Here is a 14,957-nt window from a genome sequence, read left to right as displayed (position 1 = left end):
GGACATTTATACTGATGCTTCCAGCGATGGATTGAGAATCGAACCCAGCGCTCCTCCAATGCGGGGATTGTCCATCCGCGATAAAGCCGCCGAGCAAGAGCCGTTACGCTGGTTACCAAACCTAAGACTGCCCCCTGTGAATCTAAGTGCGCTCGACCCTGATGTGAGGTACATATCTTCTCCTGGAGAACTCGATCTAATCGTAAGAAGCGATTTTAATGACTCCAGCAACAGGACAGCTTTCATTTTGGATCACAATCTTTTCAGCCCGACTAAGGAGTTCAAAATAATTGTCCAAAGAGTTACGTCTGATGCAAATGAAACCAACACTACTGAAGATTCTAGCATAATGAAAGTAATCCCAGGATTTGCCAATCCCGAGGGACCGTGTTGTGCCAAGAACCCGGTTGACCCGCAGTCTGTTTTCAGCGATACGCATTTCAAAGCTACTTTGCCATCCCAGCATTTTGGAGCATCTCTTGCCCGGCTACCAAATGATCATTTTGCTGTTGGGTCCGCGGATAAAGCATTTGTCCTGCCGCTTCGGAACAGAGCTGCGAACCACTTCACACTGTCGGACGACACCGCTGGTTCTACTGCAAGACCAGTACAAGTGGTATCTCACCAAAACACATCAGCATTTTTGCTGAATGGTAAAGTGTATATTTACCAAAGCGAAATCGATGACTTTAGCAATCTTGAATTAATCGAGACGTCCGTTCTAGGGAACTGTAAAACTTTATCAAGTTCTGTTTGTCCTGTCAATGATATGTGGGCGGACAGTGTTAATCAAGTCATTTCTATCAGTAAGAACGTAATCGCCATGACTGGAACCAACGCAACCACGAACGCAAGTGTTGTGGCAGTATTTCAGAAGCGCGGTTGGGCGTGGATGTTTGGAAATGTTCTAGGAGAAGAAAATAACGATCCTAATTTTGGACACTCCTTGTCTTTGAATGAGCGCATCTTAGCAGTGGCGACGGGTGAAGGCAACAATTCCTGTATCTCTATTTACTCAGTCCAATCTTTCAACCTGCTAATGACTGTCTGCGTTTCGGGGCACAAGAACATTACAGGTCCTTTGTCTGTTCGGCTCACGGAGGCTGACGCACTTGTAGTGGTCTCTAAAGACTCCGGGTCGTCCAAAGTTTTTCAACTCAACATCACATCAAAATCTTACAAGGAGGTGTGTCACTTTGATATCGCGCCAGATGAATTTCTGAGTGGAGACCTTGATGTAAACGCCCGCGATGAAGGTTTTATTGTTGCACTAGGCATGCAAACATTAGGAGCTCGTGACGGCGTGCAGCTGTTTGGTTTCCATGGAATTTACTCAACAATGGAAGGTGGAAATTGCGTTAACCTGGGACGGGTAATCGCGCGAGAAAGTGGTTTGAGGGTGGATGATGGTATTCCTCGTACTTCCGTGTCCTTCGCAGAAAATACAGTTTTGTTTGGGACTCCGAATGTCGTCACCTGGCCTGGACAAAGCGAGGATTCTGGTACTGGACGGGTCTATATGGCAACTTATTGCCCCACGGATCACGTACGTGTAAGAGTATCTCAGATAAATGGCATAGGATCCGTAAGTTGTGTACCTTGCGAGGGCGGGCGAAAGTCATTTGGTGGCTTCGTAGAAATGTGCTCGCTGTGTGAAGGAATGACGTGCTCACCACCTCAAAGCGACGATCCGTTTAGTTTTACATCAAGTATTTGTGACTCTGTTACCTGTCCCTCAACATTGATGGTCGATAACTCAACAAATGGATTGAATATCTCCATCGTGAATGGATCGTTTCTTGTTCCTGGTCCCGAAAACCTCTACACTATCGAACTACTTGAAACAACGCGAGCGGATGTATCAACGAGCTCTTTGTCGGAATCGTTCGTCATCGACCCGACAGCCCCCGAGCCTGGAGTCGTTTACGATGGACTCGGCAGTGATCCAAATACGAACTGTTCCGATAACTCAACATTCGGCGAAGACAGCCAGTGCTCTACTCGCAGTTTTGAAGAAACCGACGTCGACTTTACCAATAACACTCGAGAGATCCACGCCAGATGGATCGATTTTCTGGATGATGAGAGCGATATTGTGGAGTATTTCTGGTGTGTAGGTACTCAGCCAAAGAGAGACGACATCCGGGAATGTGAAAGCACGGGAATGAGGCCAAACGGAAGTCATTACGGGCTTAACTTGCAGCAAGGAGATTCCTATTACGTCACAGTCGTCGCCTGCAATGGAGCTCGCAGATGCTCAGCTGCTTACAGTGATGGCGTTACCATAGATACCACACCTCCTGTCATGGAATACGTCAGGGATGGAATCATGGGACCTGATATGGACTTTCAGGTAATGAAAAAACTGCATTCGCTATAAAAACGACTTTGATTCTTTGCATGTATCTCAAGTCACTGCTATTGTGACAGTGAATTACTCTGCGTTTAACATGTAGCCCTCAGTTATTTTTCGCATTCTTTTTTTCATGTAAGTATTGTGGTACCTTGCCATGAATTACTTGTTTATAATTTTTTTAGTTCTCAACCATGCAAAACACGCCCCAAAGAACCTTTGAGTTTCTCCAATGTGTTAGAAGGACGCCGAAAAATGATAAATGACTGAGAAAAAATGTTTTGTGGTCAGGAAAAAAGCCTAAAATCGCTCTAATTTCAGAAAAAATATACAGTGTGATGAAAGCTGGAAGAAATAAGTTCTAATCAAAACGAGGAAAAGAGGTGGTAACATTTTAGGAAGCAAAAGTGCATAACATCGATTTGTCAAAAAATTGTTTGCCATCTATTTTTTTTTTTGCTCCCTAGGTCTTTGTTGATATCATTTTCGCATACTTTTTTGCGAGTGACCCTGAAAGTGATGTTACGTCTTACGAAGTTGCCTGGGGAACCGCTCCTGGTTTAACAGATGTAAAAGAATTCGAAGAAGTCACCAACACAACAATATGGCTCGCAAAGTTTAAAGACGACGCCTTAGAGGTAGGAAAGAAATATTACGCCACAGTACGGTCTACAAACGGAGCTGGATTACTGTCGGACAGATTGTCCTCCAATGGAATCGTTGTTGGAAAGTCAGAATACATCTTCGACAACAAGTCAAGTGCCGAATTTTTCTTCGATACTGTAAATATGAATGAAAACGGATCGCGCAAGGATGGAGGAGTGGGGAAGACATACGGGACATTGACTGTACCCGAAGGTGCTGTTGATGGAGAAGTGAAACTGAGATCCTACAGCTTGGATGAAGAGACGATGGACAAAAATAAGACTGAGGAGGGCCCTGTTAGCAATCCCAAGTACACTAAACCTAAGGTATGTGTTTTTTAAGTAATATGAAATTAATTCCTCACAGAAGTTCATTCATTTACTCATCAGCCTTTTACTTGCACGTTGTTCGTTCCTTCCATCCTTCCTTCCTTTCTTCCTTCCTTTCTTCCTTCCTTATTCATTCATTCATTCATTCATTCATTCATTCATTCATTCATTCATTCATTCATTCATTCATTCATTCATTCATTCATTCATTCATTCATTCATTCATTCATTTATACTTATACTAAGTTATTATCGATGCATTTACTTACGTATATTTCCACCGACACTTGTTACGTTACTCTTTGTCACGTTTGTTGTTCGGATCGTTATGCAAGGTTCGCCTGGTGGAGAAGCGTTGCGTGACGCCCCAAGTATTTGCTGCAAGAGATTCATAACACCCGGTAACACTCTGCTTTTGCTTTTATTCGCTAGCAATTCATGCTTGGTAACTACAGTTTTGTCATCAAAGCGTTGGACCCGGTGAACAACACAGTGCAGGAAGGCTTCAAGTTTGCTAAGCCAATCACAATTGCCATGTTCTACGACGTCGATAACTTGGTTAAAGCCAACAAAAAGCACGTCAATAATGAAGTCACAAAGGAAGACATAGACCCAGTGCTGTATCTGTGGGATCCGAAAAACGAAACCTGGTAGGTTTATTATTTCAAGGTGCTAACATTATTTATCTCATATATTTCATCGAAATGGTAAGTCATCCCTTACCTACCTGAGTTTCGCTTGCATTTGGTTCTTGCTCCGACAAGTTACTATTAGTTGCTTATTCATTGCCACCTTTTGCCATCTGTTCTGTGCAGTTTACACTCTTCTGATGTTTTTGCACTTTCCTTGACTATTATTTGAGTTCTTTACTCTAAAGATCATTTTGAGGTCGGAATATTATAATTTAGTATATACTAAAACAGTGGACAGCGCTTTTGGCGCGGACTGATTGGCTACTGGAACTCAAAATATCCTTTGCTATTCACCTCCGAACAACGCACGCGAGAAAATTGTAATCATTGAAGGGGAAAAACTAGTCAAAAATCATTCTTTCGGGCTATATTATCTCACTGTTTTAGTATGTACTAAAACAACTATTCACCTTAGTGTCGGTGGCTAGTCGCGGCGAGGTAAATATCCACCACTAGCCACCTCCACTTTGGTGAATAGTTGTTAAACATAACCAGTCAAAAGCACCTTAACTTAATTAGTGAGATGGCAAATAACTTGAATCAATAATGATATTCAAAGTGTAATTTAATGTAATAAAATATTTATTCTTTGCTAGTATCGAGCAGGTATTCTTTGAACAGCCATAGAGTAAACATACTCAGTCAAAAGCTTATAGTCCCGCTGGCTTATCCAATAGCCGTAGAAAAGCCGTGGATATTTTACTTTAGTATATACACACTCAGTGATCTTGGTGTTTCAAGCAATCTGATTAGTTCGCTATCTCAGGCTAATGAGCATTATTCACTCCCTACGGAGTGAATAATGCTTGATCCAAACTGAAACAAAATGGCCGGCGTAAACTCGCGTTTCGCCGGCGTTTCTGAATCGCAAATACTAAGAATACAAGAAGATGCCGAACCAGAAAAGACAAAAAAGGCTAAGAAATTTGGCCTGATGGTTTTCAAAGTAAGAGAAGACTACATATTTCGCAATTTGCAGCACAATGTCCACACAACTCGAGTACTAAAACGATAAACAATTGCTTACCGTCAAGTCACTCTTCGCCCGGCATCGGCAGAAATGAATACCGCAGATTTATCGGCAGCAACATCAAGTGTTATTCAACCAAGATCCTCCACGAATATTCAGGAAAACGTCTTTGTGCAAGAAAACATCCAGTTTTCACCACAGTTCTGCACACATTCAGTATAATCCAAACTTTCAGGTGGATCCTTCGCCAACTGCTCTTTCAATTTTCAATTCAAGTGAACTTCAAAAGCTTTGATTCAACGGTCAAAATGTTTTGCAAGCAGGTTTTTGCTTCAGATTGCAGGTTTGAGTGGTGTTAAAGGACCATTTTGCTAGATTGTGACGAGGATTTTATCGAAGATTAACTAGATTTGCCATGTTTGAAGATTCTGTAAACTGTTTCGCGCGGTGGTGGACAAAACACTGACCCCCAGTCCATGGACTACCCCCATGGACTACCCAAATGGACTACCTAAAATGGACTACCCCTAAAAAATGGACTACCCTTAAAGTACTATTCCGAGTGTGTACCACTTACTGAGCTGTTGTTATACACACATAATTTGCACTTACGTCTTACCTTGTTTATTTTCAAGCCGTATGTATCCCTCTCGCCGCCATTTTGAATATATTATACTAAACTAGGAGTTGCTGATAGCAAGTAAAGTGCTGCGAAGTAAGTTATAAGAATAATAATAATAGTAGGAACGATCGGAAGGTCATAGGACAGGGGCACCTAACGGAATATTTCGTTAAAATATCTGTTCGGAAGACGATTTGAGATCTAGCATTTTCGGAACATTCATTGTAAATTTTTTTGCTTGCCTGCCTTTCCTAGGATTTTCGAAATCTAAAAAATGGTATAATTGTTCATTTTTAACGGATTTTCACTCTAAAAAGGTCACCTAGAATTTTCGGGAGCCCTTCTCTGGCTAGAATTTTTTTGAAAAGGTAAGTTTTGATCCCTATAACTTTCGGATCACTAGACTTTCAGCTACGAATTTCGAACAGATAAAAAAATTTTAGGGGATAAAAATATGCCTATATCTACCGTTTAAATACTAAAATACGTTTAACGGTGCTATCCTTCTCGATGGGTGCCCCTGATACATGTAGGAATGTTTCGGATGTTCACATTTTCAGATGTGAAAGATATGATTTTTCTCAGTTAGTTATTTGCTGGTAATTCGCTTAGTTTATATAATAATTAGTGACATTATTGAGGAAAGGAAGTAATGCAACATATCATAGCACGTGCAATTCATTGCAAAGTCATCAGAAACACCAATTTATGACGTCAAAAAAGCTTGAAGCTCGTTCCATTACAGCGCACGGTCATTATGGAAACGTTTTCGTGTAGCCTTCGCAAATAATCTTCGTAGTGTTTTTGCTGTACATATTTCCCGCTTAAGGCTCAGAAAGTAAAATTTTTCCTTAAAATTAATTAACTTCGTAATGAATAATTATGAAAGCGAATCATAAGAAGGCCTCGTAAATTCGTTATTCATCAGAGCTGGCGCATAAGGGATAAAAAGACCGTTTCCCCGGCACTATACTTGACCATCTTGCTCAAGAGAGGTTTCTTGGGAAGCATTTACAAAGTACTGAACATCCGCTGATCACGAAAGTGTAGACTCAAATCAAGCAATCAATCTTTGGACTCATAGAGACAGACAAAACAGGCACTGCACTGCACTACAGAAAATCCAAACTTTTATAAATAGTATCAGATAGTTGCTTGAGACGCATCTTAAACATTTGGTGGCCAGAGAAAATTTTTGAATGAATAACTTTGGCAGCCCAGCGAGGAGAACAGAACCGGTAAGCAGACAGATCCTGAGGAAAAAATAGTGCTGAGTCTGGGCACGAGTCTTCGCTTTTTGAGGTCAGCAGATGTATAGTGTAATTCATTCAAAATGGCAGCTAGAGTTGTCGAAAGTAACCGAAGTAAGTGCAAATTATGTGCGTATAACAACAGCTCAGTAAGTATTACACACTCGGAATAGTACTTTAAGGGGTAGTCCATTTTTTAGGGGTAGTCCATTTTAGGTAGTCCATTTGAGTAGTCCATGGGGGTAGTCCATGGGGGTAGTCCATGGACTGGGGGTCAGTGTTTTGTCCACCACCGTTTCGCGCATGTCGGTTAGTGCCACTTGTATGTACGTTTTCCACGCATGAATTGAGAGATCAATTAAATCGACTTTAAATGGTTTCCTTCTGAAAACTTTGAGATCGCTTGCTGTTGAGATCACTTCGTGTGTGTATACTAAAACAATTATTCTTTGAAATCTCGGTGAATAGCGGCAGAATATTCACCTCGCCGCTCCGCGGCTCGGTGAATATTCTACCACTATTCACCTCGATTTCAAAGAATAATTGTTAATTATCTCTCTCGTATCTCTCTATTTATTCAATTTTTATTGAATTCAAAGGAGCAATGTCACGATATTTTAAGTCATTTTTCTGATTACTTCCAAACTGAAGGAAAACTCAGATCTAACATCAAAAATCATCAAAGGAGCAAGAAAAAAGGGCAAATATAAACGAGGATGGTTTTGACTGACGAAGATTAAAACGGATTACGAACGACAAACTTGAAAAAACTTTTTTTCAAGATGAATTGTCCGTGACGTAGGCGCCTATTGAACCAGCTGCGAAGCGTTTTTACGAATGCTGCCGCTTTGTTTTTGTTGAAGGTATTTACCTCTGTTTCGTTTTCCACCTTTTGCTTAGGTTTGACGCTGCTCTAACATGCCCCGAGCCCTGGAGTCACGTGAACAGGACCATCAAGTTGTTAACAGTGAAAGTGTGTCACCTCACTCAGTTCTCGTTCCTGTGGTCCTTTTACGCTCAGAATGGCCTGGTTTTGTTTGACAAGAATAACTCACGTAAGTCTGTCACTATGCCTGTTCCTTTAGCATATGCCTCGTGACCATAGCCTGAAGGCCCAGACATATTGATTTCCACTAAAAAAAAATTATGTTACTAGAGCTGTTGATTGAGCAGTTGTACCTAAATTGCCGAATTTTTTGCTGTGGTTGCAAGATCTCTGAGTTCTTCAGTATTACATTTAAAAAAGACGTGCTCTGAGCAAACGTGCTATTGTTTTTATCAATCTAAACAAAAACCGGTGACTTGGCTTACGTGCGTATTCCAACGCCCAGTTCATATTTTTTGTTGTTGTCGTCGTCGTCGTTGTTGTTGTTGTTTTAGAGAACGCTCGTCAAGTGTGAGAACCACAAGCAAAACTAACGAACAAGTAGCATAAAACGTTGCAATCATACTTAAATGATTCTGGCTTTTAGCTCAGTGTTGCTGTGCTATCATACCCCAGAAAAACTCTTTATAACTGTAAAACCAATAAACAAAATTTAATATTCTAGAGAATAGATACGTCTCTAACCAAAAGGCATTTCCTAACATGTTAAATGATTTCGCCTTCTTCAGCTTAATAACACTGATTTCACCGCAACTCTTATTTATCGGTTTTGCTTATTATTCAATGTAGTTTACAATGAAGATGGTGTTGTAGAAGTTTCCCGAGAAAGACAAGTCACCAAACTGGAATTTCCGGTTCGCCGAGCGAAAGGCTCTCTTGGTGACGTTACAGTGCAATGGTCTCTGTATCAAAACGAGTCATCGCATCGCGTGGGATTCCTGTGGCCAACATCCGGGAAAATAACTTTGTCAGATGGTCAATGGAATGATTCTTTCGTCGTCAGTGTTGACAATAACAAGAAAGAGGCGCCAGAGAGCGTGGTCTGGGTCCAACTGGATAAGACCACAGGTGGTGCCGTGCTTGCGTCACGTGATCAAACCACTGCCAAGATTTTGATCGCGGCTAATGAGAGGCATGGTACGAGTTGGAAATGGATTGTTACTGGCGCATGTGCAGGATTCCTGTTGATTTTGATAGTTGTTGTTCTTGTGTGGTGGGGAAGGAGAAAGAAGCATAAATCAGAAAGGTAAATTATATAATTTTTAATCCCAAGATGACATTCACACCCGCTTTCAGTGTTACGTGCAAAGCTATCTTTCTACAGCAGTCTTTTGACGTGCTGTTTGAAATGAGCCAAGCAGAACCGATGCATAACAGTGTTTGTTTCATGCAAATGGGCTCACAAGTTCAGAAGGTCATGCCAATAGACTGTGATTGGCGGATTTCGATCCGTCTTGTTTGTTTAGCACATCGAAAGATGGATGTCGATAGAAAGCAACTATGCACGTAACACTAAAGACGGATGAAAATCGTAGATCCAAAATAAGCAATGTTGACTCTTTTGCGCGGGTCACTAAACACATTTGAGCCACGGAGAAACCTTATCAAGACAATTCATCCGGTGGACAAGAAATATTTACTTTGTGTCCATGCCTACTGTCTGTATTACAATCAATACCACGCCTTTAATGACGTTTCATTGTATTTACCTCTGTTAGAGACCTTTTTTCCTTGGGAAGCTAAGTGGCCAAACTTGTTGACGTTCAAACGCCGCAAGGTTCTTTACTCTCACAGTGCTTCTGTCATGTACACAGGAGTATAAATGCTTGCCGCCAATTGTTGGTGCAAACCTAGCAAAGTGCTGCCTCTAGGGGTGGGAGTGGAGGTAGAGAAGAGGGGGGGGGGCATCCTTTCAATTCTCACTCAGGTCACTTCACGTCACTTTCAGAGTTGTTGATTTTTACTTACGATTTGCAGGATTCAAGATAGGACTGCAGAGATCGAGCTTCCTTACTGTAGCTCCGTCAGCAAAAAAGACAGCGGCTTGGCTCTCTCGGAAATGTATTCTGGCGACATCGGGACGACGGGCAGTCTGACTGTTCCCGAAATGTATTCTAGCGGATTCGGAACGCCGCGGCCTCTCCCAAAAAGTACACAAATGTGAGTTTTCAAAAAAACCTTTTGTTCCATTTATTTATTTAATGTCATAAATCAACTTGAGATAGCCTTACGACGCATTCAGATTGGTTTGGAAAAGGGTAGATCATCACTGATATGATCACTTTAAATTCACTTCAGAACCAGAGGCCCTTTTGTAACCCTTTTAAAAGAGATAACTAGAAAACCTAAATTCGAGGATACAGAAATACATTTTTGGTCAAAACAAAAATGTGTTTTGCTTGTATCGAAATTTCGGGAGATGTGTACCCTTGCTCCAAGTTAATCGTTTTAAATTTAAGGACAAAATCGTTTTGATAATGTTATCCTAGCTTTTCGACTAAGAAAATGAAAACGCTGTCCTCGACAAACAAAGTGCACCGGGATTACCTTTCTGCGGGGGAGGGGGCGAATGGCTTTTGTCAACAGACAAGATATGCGCAAAGGAAAGGGGAACGGGACAAGAGGTTAACTGGACATCAAACCAAAAGCTAACACTATGTTCTGTTTCCTATAGGGCCCTATCCTCTCAGCCGGGCACACCCGAAATTTATCGCGTGTGGCGCATGGAGCAAGCTGGCGATGGAGAAATGAGCGGTGCTGGAAGTGTGGAGTCATTGTTGGATGAAGATAGTGACACTGGAAAACGACCTGTTGCAGGAAAGAAATTAAGCAGCAAGCGAAGATTGACAGGTACTGTTCTCCTCTACATTCAATTAGCTTCTCTCTTTTGAACCCCTCGTTTCCGCGAAGTTCTTGTTGTGGAAGTAGAATGAATAAGTGGCCAAATTTCCATGATCAGTATTAAAGTTAAACTCATGGCAAAAGTACTAGTCAAAAGTACTAATGGAACTAAAGGAATGATTAAATTATTCTACTGTCAAATGTGAAACGTAAATGGATGAAATTTCAACCGTTAACTTGCAAGAAAAAATCAGTAAAATTTATTGTCGACTTTGCGTCAAGTGTCAGATTGATAGAACTTTAACATGGCGTCAACAATCATGAGAGGGTCACAATGAGCTTTGGCATTAAGAATCGATTACATGAAGATGTTTTGAACCAAGCCATGTTGTATCATCCAAAATTTTCTTAAGACTAAAGGAAACTTCAATATAATAGCTTAGTTAGGTGGAAAAACACGCGCAGAGTAGTAACAACTCATCAAAGAGTACGGATAGTTTAGATTCGGGGGAATTAAAATGGAATGCATTTTTTGTTCCGTCCAGTGTTATTTTTTTGTTACTTTTGGGAGGCGCGGTGGCCTCCAAAAATCATTGTGATGATTTTTTACTTTTTTAGCGTGCTCGACTTCGAGTCGAACGGCCCGAGTTCGAGCCATGGCCGTAGACTGTTCACAGTCCCCTATTTTTCCGTGAAGTCGTAGAGATCAATCGTTCAGTCCGACGCGCCACCATCTTGGTTTACGAGCGCAAACGAAAACTGGAGAGAGTGCAAAAATCCCGTGGGTGGCGGGGAGGGATGCTCGCGTTCGTAAACCAAGATGGCGGCCCGTCGGACTGCACGATCGATCTCTACGACTTCACGGGAAAATAGGGGACTGTAAACAGTCTACCATGGCCGGGGCGCTACGTTGTGTTCTTGGGCAAGACATCTTACTCTCACAGCGCTTCTCTCCACCCAAGTGTATAAAAGGATACCGGCGAATTTACTGCTGGGGGGTAACCCTGCGATGGACTAGCATCCCATCCAGGGGGAGTAGTAATACTCCTAGTCGCTTAATGCTATGGAAACCGGGATGAGCTCCGGCTGTATTGGCCACTTGGCTCGGACACAGACTTTACCTTTACCTTTACCTTACCAGTGTTAATTCATCAAACATAATACATCCTCTTCAGGTCTTTTGAGGATGTCGTCAAAAGACAAGTATCGCCTTAGTCCTCAAACTGCGTCGACTCCAGCCTCCAGCGACGATGAAATGGAGACCTCTTTCTCTTCCTTCAAAGCTACACCAGAGAAAGGCTTGATTAACCCACTGTACGACGACGTAGGTGCAGATAGTTCCGGTACTGAATCGCCGCGCTCTGAGGAGGATGGCTTGAGGTCCAGGGGAAGGAAGCAACGTCGGAATGTTCCGGAGATTCGTGTGAGGTAAAATTTTGTGATTGAGCGCAAAAATGCAACGGCAAAGAAAAGTTAGCAATTCATCCAAAACTCTCCGCTGATGTTGGATCATACTAAACCCTGAAAAAAAAGAAACATGAGCACATAGACAGACGACCCATTCAAATAGCTCAAATTATTATTCGACTGTGATATCATTTGACCATAAAAGAGGGAATACACGTTGACGCGGAGAAGGGTCACACCGGACGATGAAGAACTTTGGCCGAAAAAGCAAAAAAAAGTTCCTAAAATAAGAGGAAGCTTACGCAGACGAATAACAAATTCCTTATTCGATGGGTTGATGCGCTGACTGGGGATCTTCCAGAAATATTCAATGCATGATGGTGCATTAACACCATGCACCAACAACTAGTTGGTGATTTTCTATATTCTCTTCACCTGTCCTATGATTGATAATTGCCTGATACTGAAAAGAGAAGATACATGTTTATCGCCCTTGGAAACTAAAAATATCAAAGGATAATTAGCTTTAATTTTTTAACCTTTAGTAGTCAGAAAAATCAAAAAAATGGGTTCAAATTGCTTTAATTAGCATCGTATGCTAATTCATTTTATCTTTGTGTCATTCAGAGATGTCGTTGACAAGTCCGATTCGACAAAGACGGAAGAAGAACAAACAGCATCGACTGCGCATGTGCAGCAGACTGCTTCTGTTTCTCCCTCAAGCGTTGCCGAAGACGCCGCCTTGAAGACTACCAAGGAAAGCGAGAATTAAGGGTTTGAGGAAGTCCAGTAACGAAGCCGAAAGATTTGCTTTTTTAATAAACTGCGCTTTAGAAGTAGAGGAAGCTTATGCAACCTATAAGCTAATGTTTTAATCATGGCTTTTATGTCCTGGCATGAATTGATTGTTTTTAATGATAAAATATGATAATCGTTTTCATAGCCTCCAATTAACATGTTTTTATTGTAATAGTAAGCTTCCAAGGAACTCATCTGTTCAATTGAAAAAGTCACGCTACCTGATTAAATGGGGAACCATTTTGCAAAAGTTTCATTCGCATAAGTTGCTTAGGTTGTCACGTTACTTAGGTCTGTTACGCAATACACCAGCGTTGTGTGAAGATCCAAATAATAAGAAACTATATTAGAATTGTTTTAAATGTCAGGTGTGGTTAGTTTTGTTGTGGAAACGAGGGGGACACGACAAGAAAGCGTAATCTTTTAGAGTAGACATTAGTTGTTTGTAGTGAACGGAAGATGCTTAGACGTATGCCCTGTTCCGTTCACACCAAATCTTGAACACGTTTAATTAAAGCTGTTTATTGAACGTGGCATAAAAACTGTTAATGGAAGGACAAAATGCTGGAGCATACTTACTGAGTGTTATGGAATACATCACTTATCGCGAAACAGTGAACCCCTACGGAAATGTGAACTTATGTTCACACTGCCCAAATGCAGTTGCTTACTGTCACTGACTTTTTATTTCTTAATCTTGGTTCTAAGTAAAAGTTAGTTTGATTGATCTAAGCAGGGCATAGACCTTATAGTAGAAGGTAAATGTGTTTTTTAAATGCTCAACATAGCCTGCATTGCTTACAAGCTGTTAGACACGCTAATAAAGGCTGTTACAAAATGTCTCTTTGAATTCCAACCAATAATAATTTGTCAGTGAGATTGCTCTCTCACTAGAGCGGTTTTCACTTGTGTCGAAAGTAATTCGCGTTTGCGTCGGTTTTGCATTACTACGCTTTGCGATTGGTTTAAAACCCTCGCGCCACTGTCTCGGCCAATCAGAAGTAAAACCAAAAGCAATCATGACGCGCTTGCGCACGTTTTCTCGTGCTTCGAGTTTTTATTGGATTACTGGATTGTCTGTGTTCTTTGTGATTGGCTAGAGTGATTACTTTGGTTTTGGTTTTACGACACTCAATTGAAAACTGCTCTATTGCATAACCTCTCTTTACTTTTCTCCACATGTGTTTTTATTCCGTGAGTAAGTTTGAACTTGAATCTTCCATGATCGGTTAACGCCCCGGAGCAAATTGACGAATGAATTGTTGCAGTCCCTTTGCGCCTGACTGACTGTCAGGCGCAAATTCAGGCGAATTCATGACGTCACGAGTTAGAGCGTTGCTTCGTCTTATGGTTATTGTTATTGAAACTTTACTTCGAGGCTTGCTGAAATGGAGCGAAAGTTATACAGGGTCAAGTTAGTTAATATCAAACTTGCGAAGATGCTTTAAACATTTTTTTAAAAAATTCTGAGTTCACTTTTATTTTATAATATATTGAGCATTCAGACAATGTTTTTCTGGACGGGTCTCGTTGTCTAATAAATGTGCGACCCGTTCTTGAAATGCTACAATCGAAAACAATTGACCAATAATATATTAACTCGCTTATACAGGACTCCTAATGGGCCTTACTTATTGCTTTATTTCTATGTAAATTTAATGCAGACAAGACGCTCGTGTTTATGGATGAAATTTAAATTTTTATGTAGATAATTTTGGTTAATATTTTGGTCAGATTTACGAGTTTGACGGCGAGTATTTTCAAGCAAACTTCAGCATCAGCAATATAGCGTTACCAGAGAGACTCTTGGAAAATCAATGTTTTCGTGTTTAGCTCGAACGCCACTGAAGCAAACTTTTTTCAAACTTTCGAAGAAACAATCAAAGACATGGCGCGCAATCACAGATGTAACATCTAACGTGGAACAAACTGGAAACCTTGACTACAGAAGCAAGTGATGTCAATCAAAAGGTAAAGTACTTTCTTTCCTGGCCTACAGTCAATACGAATGATGGTGGCCAACCATTCGACTAACGCTGAGATTAATGGCCACGAACATTGAAGATATTCAGGTTTTAACACATCAAGGTCATTGGGGGAGGAGAAGGGGGAGGGAAATCTCTCGCACAAACATCTGTACTCTGAAGTCCCGGGCACATTGTTG

General features: G+C 41.2%; 1 protein-coding gene across 1 annotated transcript in view; it reads left to right on the top strand.

Moving 5' to 3' along the window:
* LOC144661423 (uncharacterized) overlaps positions 1-13,624 on the top strand; it is a 35,616-nt gene extending 21,992 nt beyond the window's left edge. Inside the window, 9 exon segments of the mRNA XM_078522187.1 lie at positions 2-2,353; positions 2,821-3,324; positions 3,760-3,977; positions 7,762-7,916; positions 8,537-8,993; positions 9,725-9,907; positions 10,422-10,597; positions 11,764-12,016; positions 12,623-13,624. Of these exon segments, the coding sequence (XP_078378313.1) occupies positions 2-2,353; positions 2,821-3,324; positions 3,760-3,977; positions 7,762-7,916; positions 8,537-8,993; positions 9,725-9,907; positions 10,422-10,597; positions 11,764-12,016; positions 12,623-12,767 (4,443 nt within the window). The 3' untranslated portion in view covers positions 12,768-13,624.
* The last annotated feature ends 1,333 nt before the right edge of the window (positions 13,625-14,957 follow it).

Source organism: Oculina patagonica, chromosome 1 (genome assembly GCF_052425735.1).
Source record: "Oculina patagonica isolate OP01 chromosome 1, crgOcupat, whole genome shotgun sequence".
Lineage (NCBI taxonomy): Eukaryota > Metazoa > Cnidaria > Anthozoa > Scleractinia > Oculinidae > Oculina > Oculina patagonica.
Note: the sequence above shows the minus strand (reverse complement) of the source record. Positions and strands in the feature narration are given on the sequence as shown.